The 13,437-nt window shown below is 39.8% G+C and overlaps 1 protein-coding gene across 8 annotated transcripts in view; it reads right to left on the bottom strand.

Moving 5' to 3' along the window:
* KCNQ5 (potassium voltage-gated channel subfamily Q member 5) overlaps positions 1 to 13,437 on the bottom strand; it is a 633,783-nt gene that overhangs the window by 7,913 nt on the left and 612,433 nt on the right. For all 8 annotated transcript variants that reach the window (XM_078369545.1, XM_035296121.3, XM_002746718.7 and 5 more), the window contains one exon: positions 239 to 370. In XM_078369545.1, coding sequence (XP_078225671.1) covers positions 239 to 370 — 132 coding nt within the window. The remainder of the gene's footprint in view (positions 1 to 238; positions 371 to 13,437) is intronic.

The raw sequence follows: 13,437 nt of genomic DNA, 5'->3' as shown, positions 1-13,437 counted from the left end.
AAGGCAAGAACTTTCTTCCCATTTTTACAGTTGAAGAAAATGAAACAGTTGGATGATTTTTAATGCCTGAGTTATATCTATGTTCAAAGCAAAATAAAATCAATGTTAAAAGGAAATTCCATTTGCCCACTTAAAACGAATTAAAAAGGTGGACTTCAGAGGTTTACTCTACTAAAGAGAAGTTCTTCCTAGTTTTTATGCCCATTCCTTTACAAGGAATGACATTTCCATTGCTTACCGTGTTTGAAGGCTTTTAATTCTACACAACATGTCCAGATGACCAGCAGAGTATTGTTCAATGACATCTTTTACGTCATATGGACGTAATGTTTCCTTAAACTTCCGTTTTGCAACATGAAATTTCATAATTCTGCATGAAAACATATTACATATTAATCTCTGTAACTTTGTTAATATAAGTTACCAAAATAGTTTACTAGTAAATATAATAAGAAACTCTAGGGGGAAAAGTCATGCATCAAATTATTTTTGGCTTCTGCAGATGTGTAATATAAAAGTCTGAGATTACAGTGAACAATTTAAGAACATCTTATGTGAGACACACCTTAAGAATAGAAAAACATACTAAAAAAGAGGCTGAACACCTAGTGCTTTGCCTTTTTAGTGTCCATTGAAACCCTGAATGAAAGTTGAAGTCAAAATGCAATTCTAACTTTTCCACATGATCTCCAGAAGTCCAAGATACAACATCTAGTGATAGCATCCCTTAAAAAATATAAAGGCTGTTAAATGGTCTTTTGTGGAACTACATGCATTTTTGACACACAAATGTGTTTGCAAAACACTTTATTCTCACCAGAGAAATGTACACTAATATGAAAATTTGCATTTTTTCATAAACTATTCCTGAAAAATAAGGCTGGATTAGCTAGCCAAGTTCTTTTTATTTTAAACATAACACACTTTTTTTTTTTTGAGATGAGGTTTCTCACTATGTTGCCCAGGCTCTAACTCCTGGGCTCAAGCAATCCTCCTGCCTCAGCCTCCCCAAGTGCTGAGACTATAGGTATGAGTCACCAACACATTTCTTAACTAAGCCTTGAGAGCCTGTGCTTTTCAAAACCAGAGACCTCTTATTACAATATCTCCCACAACGTGGACCTCATGTTTTAAAATGATATTTCACCAACAAATTCCATGATGTCATCAATAGCTAATCTGCCTAACATAACTAGTTCCTGCAATAACTTGATGCAATTTCTGATGAAAGCAAAGAAACATACATTTTAATTAGTTTGTGTAGCCTTATTGCAGGTAAATTTAAACCTGTTGGTGTTTTTCAACTACTAAATGGCCCATAGACTTCCATTATCGCATTTGTAGATCCCAGGCTGGGAATCAGTCACTAAGGGCCAAAATTTGTTGTCCCTTGGTGGAAAGTGGGAAGATTAGGAACAAATGTAAAGTTTAAAAGAAAACATCGGTTGCCTATCTTAGGTGACAGCTGATTTCAGGAAATCCAAATCATTTTATAGGTTTAAGAACCTAAACCCTACCTTGCAATTGTATTATTAACTTTCAGTTAGTTATATCCTAATTATTCCTGAATCACTTATCTGTAATATTCTTACTCCCTTTCTCTAACTACATATTGTTCAGCAATCTCTTCTTTATTCAGGATAGGTTTTTAATCTGCCCCCCCAAAAAGCATTTAAGCAAAATTATCCAGCAGAAAGTAAAGAAAATTGGTGTTTTAGTTTAATCTCTTAGTATTAAGCTTTGGTTCCAAATCGGTTTATCAGCATTTAGGTTTCATACAGTCTTAGTGTCCTGTATAAAAAAAGTGAGAAAAATAGTGAAATATGTTACATGTGAAATTTCCGGCCCTGAGCAATTATGTATATATCTGTTTCCCTATACCAGACTGTCAATTAGGTAAAGGCAGACATGGATGTCTTATTCAACAATCCATGCTTAATAAAAGTTAGCTATTGTTATCACTTCTACTATGACTGTTACTCTTCTTCCTGAACATTGTGTGCTCAGAGCTCAGCACTGTAGAAACTATTTGTTGAATAAGAGGGGGAAGGAAAGAAAGAGATAAAGAGAAGATCCTCTAATCTGAGTCATATTAAGAATAAAACCAGAAGAGCTAATCGAACAGCCTAGAACCTTTTTTTTTTTTTTTTTTTTGCTATCTTTAAAGTAGCTAATGATGCCTAGGTAGGCAGGAAAAAGGGAAAATCATCTTTCATACATCCCAAGGTGGTTTTGTGGGTGTTGTGTGGTTGTGTTTTCATAACATCTGTCTACCACTTGTTATGTGAAGAGTACTTCACATAACAAGTATATCTTCACTAATGTATGTCTTCAATAGTACTTGATAAGATATTCTTTTCTCCTATTTATATTTTGGGAAACTGAGGTTCAAATAAGTGACTTGTCCCCCCAAAATAAGCAACTGGTATGAGGCAAAGCCAGGATCTCACCCAGATCTGTCTGGTTCTCACCCCCACATAACAACCTGGTTTTCCCATGGCATCAATTCTGCAGAATTGAGAAGTCTGAGTGGGATCTTTAGCAGTTCTTTCTTTCCTATTGTGGTGGAGGAGGGGCAAATTACATCATAAGTCAGTATGTTCCCACTGGCTGTAGCTCAGACATTTGCGGTTTGGGATGTGTCTGCTCAGATGTGAACCTACATACTTCCAATTACCTTTTGTGCCCTAATGGGGATCTGCCATTGTTTCTTGGTGGGACGTTATGTAAGCTCTTTTGGATAATTCATCAAAAGTTGCTTGTTGCCTTTCTCTCTTCCTTTCGGAGATGTTTTAACAGAAAGTATATTTTGAAGGCATTTGATAGATAATATTGCACTCTAGCACTCATGCAGTCATGGTTTATGCAGACCTAAAATAATTCTACTTTTACTTACATAATTTACCATTTATGAGCTAGCTAGTTAAAATTAAAATCCATGTTTTATAATTTTGATCAATACAAAAAATGAAACTGATTATCTTTTATGTTATTTCAATGTACTCACATAATGAAAAGTGTGTAAAATATAGATTTTAAAACTCTTACTAGGCTTATTTATTTTTATACATCATACACCACTCCTCATGTAGTATTGCTTTTTCTCCAATGCTTTACTTCCAGATTTTCCTACTTTATGTTTGAGAATTAAACAGTGAGGATTGGATTAATAAATATCATTTAAATTATTTAGTAAAGAGGAGTATGTGCAGTGTGCCTGGAGTAAGCTTGTATTGACTCCCAAGTACTGATTACTTTTAAGAATTTTGGTGGCTATTAAATATAACTATTACTAAAAATTAAATTATATAGACTTATAATCAAGTATATTATATTAAAAACAAAAGTAATATGTACTCAAAACTCACCATTTTCTAATTATTTTACTGCATGTTACTCTCTATGCTCTTGAGTTGTTCATATCTATTGTGTCTGTACCACAGAAGTTCTATCTAATAATATAATACTGCATGTCTTCTCAACTCCTGCTCAGTGATGTCACATTGGTAGCTTGAAAACAGCCATTACAGGTGTATTTACACTACAGAAATTGGCAAACACTACAAATCAGGGTTTCCTTCTCTGGAAGAGCTGGTTGTTCAGCATTTACCAGTGCATTATTGAGGTTAAAAAAAAAAATCTTCCTTATTAAGGATTAAGTTTTTGAAGATAGAAATCTAATAGATTTTCTCAACTGGCTGTGTTGTGGGTTGAAAACAAAAACATTAAAGATACTTGAAGTGTGATATGAAAGTTCTAAATCTTGTTCTATGATTTACAAGTGTGGAGGGAATGTTTACAATATTTTGTCTTTCTTTCTTTTCTTTCCTCTCTGCCTTCCTTCCTCCTTCCTTCTTTCCTTCCTTCCTTCCTTCCTTCCTTCTTTCTCCCCTCCCCATCCCCTCCCCTCCCCTCCTTTCCCCTCCCCTCCTTTCCCCTCCCCTCCTTTCCCCTCCCCTCCCCTCCCCTCCCCTCCCCTCCCCTCCCCTCCCCTCCCCTTCCCCTCCCCTCCCCTCCCCTTCCCCTCCCCTCCCCTCCCCTCCCCTCCCCTTCTCTCCGCTTCCCTTCTGTCTGGCTCACTCTGTCACCCAGGTGGAGTGCAGTGGCTCAATCACGGCTCACTGCCTCTCAAATCTGCCAGTTCCTCCCATCTCAGCCTTCCAAGTAGCTGGGACTACAACCATGTACCCCCATGTCTGGTTAATTTTTGTATTTTTTGTAGAGATGGGGTCTCCCTATGTTGCCCAGGTTTATCTCAAACTCCTGAGCTCAAGTGATCTGTCTGCCTTGGCCTCCCAAAGTGCTGGGGTTACAGGCATGAACCACTGCACCTGGCCAATAGATATTTTTGAAATCAATAACTTATATAAAGAATGATGACCGTGTCATTTTACTTTTGTTAAAAGAAGTCCAGGCATGTCCTAATAGCTCTCAAAGCTGTCCCCTCATTTGCATCAATGCTGCTGTAGCCTGAGAAAGAATAAAACTTTCAAAATGCAAGTAAGGGCGTATTACCTTCCTCCTAAAGTCCTTCATTGGTTTTCTATGGCCTGTAGGATAAACATCAAACTCCTTAGAAGTACATCCTCTATGGCCATTTATAAAATGGCCTCTGTCTCTCTCGCCTCATCACCTTCCACTTCCTGCTTGGGACTTTAAGTTCCAGCAACAGTAAAGTATGTGCAGGTCCACTAAACACCAGCCAATCAATTATATACTTCAATTATTTCCATTTGCTATTTCTTTTTCCTGAAATCCTGCTATGTCTTCAAGACTCTACTTTAAAGTCACTTCTTTTGGCTAGGTGTGGTGGCTCACATGTGTAATCACAGCACTTTGGGAGGTTGAGGATTGCTTGAACCTAGGAGTTTGAGAGCAGCCTGGGCAACATAGTGAGACTCTTGTCTCTACAAAGAATAAAAAATTAACCAAGTGTGGCCAGGCATAGTGGCTCATGCCTGTAATCTCAGGACTTTGGGAGGCCGAGGCAGGTGGATCATCTGAGGTCAGGCGTTCAAGACTGGTCTGGCCAAAATGGCAAAACCATGTCTCTACTAAAATACAAAAATTAGTTGGGCATGGTGGCAGGTGCCTGTATTCCCAGCTACTTGGGAGGCTGAGGCAGGAGAATTGCCTGAATCCTGGAGGTGGAGGTTGCAGTGAATAGAGATTGTGTTTGCACTCCAGCCTGGGCAACAAAAGGCGCACTCTGTCTTAAAGAAAAAAAAAAAATTAACCAGGCATAGTGGCACACGCCTATGCTCCCAGCTACTTGGGAGGCTGAGGCGAGAGGATCACTTGAGCCCAGAAGGTCGAGGCTGCAGTGAACTATAATCTTGCCACTGTGCTCCAGCCTGGGTAACAAAGTAAGACCTTGTCTCAAAAAAAAAGGTCACTTCTGGGCGGGGCACAGTGGCTCACGCCTACAATCCCAGCACTTTGGGAGGCCGAGGCGGGTGGATCATGAGGTCAAGAGATCAAGACCATCCTGGTCAACATGGTGAAAATCCCGTCTTTACTAAAAAATACAAAAAATAGCTGGGCATGGTGGCGTTCGCCTGTAATCCCAGCTACTTGGGAGGCTGAGTCAGGAGAATTGCTTGAACCCAGGAGGCAGAGGTTACAGTGAGCCGAGATCACGCCTTTGCACTCCAGCCTGAGTAACAAGAGCGAAACTCTGTCTCAAAAAAAAAAGTCATTTCTTTGATGAAAATTTTTATGATTCCAAAAAAAACAGTTAATCACTTCTCTATTAACCTCTAGTTTAGTACCTAACACACCACACTGTAATTGTTTGCTTATATACTAGCTTCTTCCACTACATTGTGTGAGACCATTGAATGCAGGGATTCTGTCTTTCACTCTTGATATCATAACACAGAGTTTAATGAGCATGGGAGGTTTATTTGTTTAGAAGCTCTGCTGGGGAGACTTGGGCAACTCTAGAGGGAAGAGGGTGGTAGATGGTGAGAGCTCCCCCTTCTCTTTCCAAATGCTCATCTCTAGTCATTCCTCTGCATGCTGCCTGCTCTCCGCCCATCTGGATTTTCCTGTCACGAAAGTCCCCATTCATTAGGATTCTGTCTCTTTGCATTCTACGTAAAATGCTAATTGTTTCAGATTCAGTTCAAGCACCAAGTGCTCCAGGAAATCTTTCCTAACCACCCTCACTGGGGTAGATGGTCTTTCTCTGTGTTTTCAAATGTACCATGATGTAGCTAAATCTGTGGCAGTGTGTCTTACCCACTGGAATTTATTCATGCCAGGAACTCTGCTTTTTACTTTAGCATCCTGCATAATCCCTGGCAAGTATTAGGGGGTTCATTAAATGCTAGCTAAAGAAATAAATGAGGATTTGCTATTCCATAGTTCAAAGTTGTTTGTGTTCTCTGACAAGGCAGACTCTTGTACAGATCTTCTAAAAAGAATGCCTTAGAATAGATTCAAGTTCTTCAGGCACACTTCAGAGAGAGCATAAGCCTCTGAGTTTCCTCCATGAATATAAAAAGCTGTCTAAAGTAAAAGAAATGTTCATTCATTTAATAGGACAATGTGTAGTTCAGAAAACTCTTTTAAATAGAACTGCTTCTGAAAATCACGACTATATAATATCCTTTTCCCTTAGATTGCCAATGTAATTAGGATCACACAAAGCAACCGCATTGCAAACAATAAGACATCATCATGAGGAAGTAAGGAGAAAGGCAAGAACACTGGAAGTCAAGGAATACATAATACTGCAACATGATAAGCAGCAAATGTAAAGAGAGAGCTAAGAGCAAAACAAAACTGTCCAGGCAAAGGAGAGGGAAGAGCTTGTTGGGATGGAATTATATTGTTTGAATGAAATTTATGGTTTTATAAGACCACAAAGAAAATAGTAGAAAACATGTGGCTAGAGTCTAAAAAGAATGCAACCTCAGTTTTTTGCTCCTAGGAGATTGCTATCAGTGCTTCCAAAAATCTTGTGTGCCTGGCTTGCTCTAAGCAGGCCCAGGTGTCGGGGATGCTCTCTGGGGTTCCTAACTATATTAGCCATCATACTTTGTGAATGAAGATGCCTGCCTAGTCAGCAGGGTCATGTAATTTGAGATGTTTACATTATTCAATTATCTCAGCCTCCCTCTCTCTACTCAATCCCCTCACTTGTTCCAGGGACAGTACATGATTTTCTTGATCAAAATCAGAAGGTCGAGAGAGGAAAATTTGAGTCTAAGCTAAGTCAGAGCAAGTATCTCTGAGTATTTAGTTTTGTCCTCCTTGGCCCCTGAAGCCTCTTCTTATTTCTGTGGTCATGATTGGAATGCCTGAAACTGCCTCTGTCTCTGTGATGCACTGAACTTAACCTGGGCAACCACTATCCATCTGCTGGCCACAGAACTGGATGGCGGGGATACAAAGTTGAGCAAGACATAGACCTTGCTCTCCTCAACTTAATGTTGAGTGGGTCTCCAAGAGTTGTGCCTGGCTCGACGGCTGGTGCTGTATTAAGTACTTACCTGCATTATGTCAACTTAAAACTCTAAGAATTTCCACCTTTGACATTTGGGTCAAGTAAAGCTCAGGAGGTTGAGTTGCCTGTTCAAGGTCACAGAACTAGTAAGAACAAGGTTACTGCTGATGCCAAGGTTCACATTTTTACCATTCCACTTGTGGCACTGAATCGCAGAGTGAATCCCAGGCAGGCAACCTTGTAAACATTAAGGAGAATATTTAGGCTGTCTATGGTTTGACTTCCTACTTTGCCCTGTATGCTCTAACATTCTCACACAAATGAATCCAAGGCCACATTAGTCATTTATCCAACCATCTCTGTCCTTGTCTTTCTAGGGGGGATCCCATGCTTGGAATACATCTACCTTTCAACCTGGGCACCTGCATTCTCTCATAGGTCCCCTCTGGGAATCAGGCCATGGCTAATATGGGTTACCCACTTCCAATAATTGTAATGTTTTCCCTTTTATCACAAATTTTAGTGGTCATCTGCTTACTTTACCTCATTTATAGGATATATGCATCAGTCTCATTGAAGTCTGTTAGTTTTGCTTTACAAGGTATGTTTTCTAGCAAATATATATAATATATTCCCAAGGTATCATGAGCAAAAAGCTACCCAATTAGCCTTTGAGAAGGGGAGTGATTAGGCCATTATTCAGTTATTTGCAGAGAGCAAGGAAGCTCAGAGTTCAATAATCCTAGACCCCAGGAAAAATATGTGGGTGCTGAAAATTGAGGAAAATGTCTCAGAGTAGCTATCAGACTATGAATTCAAAAGGTCTTTTAATTCTCCAATTTTTAAGATTACATTTCATATACTAAGGGCTTTAACTACAGGATGAGGGGGATGAGCAGAGACTGAGGGATAGGGGAGTTCTTGTTGGCAGGTAGAAGAGTGAAATCTGATTTCATGCTTAGTTCTCACATAGGCTAGCCCAAACCTTCTGTGTCTCACTCTCTAAACACAGCTGGGAGTAAGTCCAGAGCGACTCAGTGTCTAGACAAGGGCCAGAAAGCATCTTCTAAAAGGGTCAGGTAGTAAATATTTTATGCTTTGTGGGTTGTACGGTCTCTGCTGAAACTTCAGCCTCTGTAGCATGCGAGCAGCCATAGGACAAATGAATGAGTGTAACTACATGTCAGTAAAATGTTATTTATAAAAACAAGCCCCTTGGCTTAGATTTTGATCCCTTGGCTATAGTTTGCTGACCCCTGGTTTAGATAAGAAGAGCTATGAGAAAATACCATGAAGCCAGGAATAAATGAAAGCCCATGAACTCGCCTGGGGAAGAAGCAGAAGACCTTGGTGGCCTCTTACATGCTTACAAAAAAAGTTTCATATGACTTGTGTATTTCCTACTAGAAAGGAGTGTCTGGGCAAATCATTCGAGAGTTAAATTAGGACCTTTAAGATATATTTAATGATGAAAATAATAATATTAGGCAGCATTTTGTAGTAAAATCCTATGAGAAGGTTACTACTGCCATCCACATTTTGCAGATAAACTGAGGAACAGAGGGGTTAAGAAACTTGCCTGATGTTAAATATACAGTAATTGTAGAATTAGGATATAGACCAGCTTGGCTCCAGCTTTGAGCTCTTAGTCATAAGGTTCCTCTACTGTCTTAATATTAAGATCTTAATACTTTAACACAAAATAACAATGAAAAAGACACTTTGATGTGATACAGCTCTTTATCCACATGTGCCTGGCACATAGTAAGTGTTCAATAAACTTTCTCTAAGTGAATATCCTGTTCTTACTATCCTCCCCTTCCTTGAGAGAGGTCTGAAGTTTCACGCAAGAAGCAGTTAAGAAGTTCCATTAAAATCCAAAGGACTATAAATCGTTCTACTATAAGGACACATGCACATGAATGTTCATTGCAGCACAGTTTACAATAGCAAAGACCTGGAACCAACCCAAATGCCCATCAGTGATAGACTGGACAGGGAAAATGTGGCACATATACACCATGGAATATTATGCAGCCATCAAAAACGATGAGTTCGTGTCCTTTGTAGGGACATGGATGAACCTGGAAACCATCATTCTCAGCAAACTGACACGAGCAGAAAATCAAACACTGCATGTTCTCACTCATAGGTGGGTGTTGAACAATGAGAACACAGGGAGGGGAGCACTACACACTGTGGTCTGCTGGGGGGAAATAGGGGAGGGACAGCGGGGGGTGGGGAGAAATGCCAGATATAGGTGAAGAGGAGGAAGGCAGCAAATCACACTGCCACGTGTGTACCTATGCAACAATCTTGCATGTTCTTTACATGTACCCCAAAACCTAAAATGCAATAAAAAAAAGTTCCATTAATTTTTCAAAGGATTACCTTAGAAGGAAAAGGGAGTGCTGAAGTGACTGATTCATCCATTCTTTCAATGAATAATCATTAAACACCCTTTGGAGGACCAGCAAAAGGCTGAGGAGTAAGTTACATACTCATTTGCTTCTTTTCTTCATGAGGGTAAATTGCATCCCTGGGACTAACACAGCAGCAAAGAGCAAAAAAGCCCTAAGTTTAGTCTCTTTTGATGCTGTTGGCTATGAAGAGGCTAGGAGTCTAATAAACCTATTGCACAAAACTGACATGGCCCAGTAGTACCACTGGAGGGCGTAAAAGATTCATCACAAACTTAAACTGGTACCTCCTCTTGAAACTGAAGCCTGCTCATACAATTTTCTCAGCATGAAGAAATAACTAAAGCAAAGTGAAACTCTGGGTAGATGACATCTATATATACACATGAACACATGTGCACTTATAAGGAAATGTAGGTGCATTTGTTGTACTGGAATGAGTTTTAAAATCTTACAAAAGTCTTATTCCAATCCTCTAAATTAGGGTAAAAATATTGCATATGAATATGCAGAGATAAGAACAATGAGAAAACAGAAGCAGCAGTGCCTGCTGCCACCACCAAACAGATGGATGGCCCCAGCCAGCAGCCAAACCATGTGCAGGGCGGGGAGGGCTCAGCCAACTGTGAACTGAAGAGGCAGTTTGATTGACTGTCAAGACAGCAATACTTCCCAAGCTTGGCTGCTCTTTGGAATCACCCAGGGAGCTTTAAAAAAATGCCTGGGTCCTACCTCCAGAAATTCTGTTTTAATTATTCCAAGCGGTGGTCCAAAGATTTTATAAAACTTTTCAGATAATGCGAATGTGGGGCCAAGGTTGAGAGCCATTGGAGCAGAGACAGGATAGGGGTGGCGGTGGCATGTGGTGGTGGAGTGTGTTGGGGGTGGAACAATCCCTGCTCTCATGCAAAGAAGTGATCATGATTCGCCACTTTCATAAATCTTCTCAGTCACACATGTCAGACCCATGGGAATGATGTTAGAATGCCTTGGGGTCAGACCTCTAATCAGAACCCAAATGTCTCCCTTTCCTTGAGTGAGGTCTGAAGTTTCATGTAAGAAGTAGTTAAGAAGTTCTATTAATTTTTCAAAAGGTTACCTTGGAAGGGAAAGGAAGTGCTAAAATGACTGATTGATTCATTCTTTCAATGAATATTCATTGAGCACCTATGATGTTGTGCTGAGTACTGTGCTAGGCTCCGAACCGTTAACTACTGGGAGCTGGCAGAGTTACAGAAGCCTCCTACGTGATGACAGTGATCACTTGGTCACCAGTCTCTTCCTCTCTGCAATCATGGTGTAAGACAATGGTTTCTGCGACTGTGAGCTCTGATAGGATTTGAGAGTTTCATTTGTCCAGAGCTTGGAGTTCTCTAGATGAGCTCCATGTGGCTGCCTCCTCCAGTGATGCCTCATGAGTGGCACTTAAGAATCCATCCATCCATTCATTCATCAAACATTTATGGAGTGCCTACTATATGTCAGCTTCTGTGCTAGATGCCAGGGATACAGTGATGAAAAAACAAATCCTATTGCTGGGGCACTTCCAGTCTAGTAGGGCAGACAGACAAGTAGGCAGACAGTTAAAATTCCCTTCGTGAATGCAAGGTGGTGGGAAGCCCAGGTTCATATGGGAATTTGGAAGGGGGATGTTTAACTGAGACTGGTAGAGGTAATCAGAGATGATTTCTGGAGAAGATGACAGTCCTTTACCTACTCTGCACCTGAGTCTCTGGGGATATTATTATGTTTCTGAAGGCTGATGAATGGCCCCCTTGTGATTGCAGATTTTACATTTATGGGGAGGATGTGGGTTTGTCTCCCTTAACCTCTCGCTTTATATTGGTTATTTGGGTTAATTTACACTATTGACACACATTCCATATCCCTCTATTATGGTTTGAATGTCCCCTCCAAAATTCATGTTGAAATTTTATGTTCATTGTGGCAGTATTGAGGAGTGGAACTTTTAAGAGGTGATTGGATCATGAGGGCTCTGGCTGTATGAATGAATTATAAATTAATGGGTTAATGGATTAATGGGCTATCATGAGAGGGGAACTGGTGGCATTATAAGAAGTGAAAGAGAGACCTAAGCTAGCACTTCACATGCTCAGTCCCCTTGCTGTGTGATGCCCTGTGCTGCCTCAGGATGCCACAAGAGTCCCCACCAGCAAGAAGGCCCTCACCAGATGTACCTCCCCGACCTTGGACCTCCCAACCTTTGTAAGAAATAAATTCATTTTCCTTACAAATTACTGTTTTAGATATTGTTATAAACATCAGAAAACAGACTGAAATACTCCATCTTCCAGTTTGGAAAATTCTGTCTTCTGATTTCTGACTCTCCATGAGAAATACAGCATCTGTCTTAAAAGCATGAACCCCAGGGCTTATCCTTCAGGTGACCCAGAGCCTTTTGATCACAGAATTTCCCCTGAGGCAGCACTCTCTCAAAATTGATCATGGAATAAATCCAGCAGACAACTAGGGCTTCAGGGCTTGATAATTTGTGTAATTATTGAAGGCATATATGTTAGTTATTTAGAATACTTTTTAATGTTGTTTTTCTGTTAATACATAAACATAATTCAACAATACAGATTTGCATTTGTATATACAGTATTTAAACTCTGACAGTTTTATAACCTGCAAAGCAAGTTATAAAATTATATATCAAAGATTCCTCTATTCTTCTTTCATCTCAGATTGGGTTACTAGACAAAACCAAGGAACCTCAGGAGTCCCTGAACGCACTGATCTGTCTTTTTCTTGGTTTTAACTCTGAATAGAGAAATGTAAATTAACTCCACGTGTGTACAGTCTGTCTGATGTTCTTACTGTAGGGGCAAGCAGATATTCCATTTGGCTCCTTTAGTACATTCAGACGTTCTGTGGACACACTGTTTCTACCACTGAGAGTAGACTTGTTCTCCTCATGCCTGCCATTCTTGTCCTTTATATGCAGGATCTAGTAGACTCTTCTGCAGAGGTTTTTTTTTTTTTTAATGTTTGTGGAGACGGGGTCTTGCTGTGTTTCCCAGGCTGGTTTCAAACTCCTGGGCTCAAGCCATCCTCCCACCTCAGCCTCCCAAAGTATTGAAATTACAGGCATGACCCACTGCACCTGCCCCCAACTACAGATTTTGTTGGATTTTCTTTAAGGGTGTAAGAGTAGCAACTTCCACATCTGAGCAAGTCTTTCCTGCCAGGATTTTTTTTTCTTCCTTTTTCCTTTTCTTTTCTTTCTTTATATCCTTGGAAAAATGGTCTTTTTTTTTGTTTTAATATTTCCTGCCAGGAATTTGTAAGCATTGATATGGCGACTAAATTTGGGGATTTGTTTTCCTAGGAGTATAAAATCTTGCATAAATTTTAAAGTGTGAAGTGAATAAGAAAATAAATAAGTTGACTATACATGTTGACTGCTTTTAAATATTTTTAGCATAGAATAGGAGATAATATTATTAGCAAAGAATAGAAGATTCAGTTTAAATTATAGCCAAATAAAAGGTTTAATATCTCAGATGCTATAAAGTAAGTGTATCTTCAGTGAAAACATTA

This window comes from Callithrix jacchus, chromosome 4, assembly GCF_049354715.1.
Source record: "Callithrix jacchus isolate 240 chromosome 4, calJac240_pri, whole genome shotgun sequence".
Classification (NCBI taxonomy): domain Eukaryota; kingdom Metazoa; phylum Chordata; class Mammalia; order Primates; family Cebidae; genus Callithrix; species Callithrix jacchus.
Note: the sequence above shows the minus strand (reverse complement) of the source record. Positions and strands in the feature narration are given on the sequence as shown.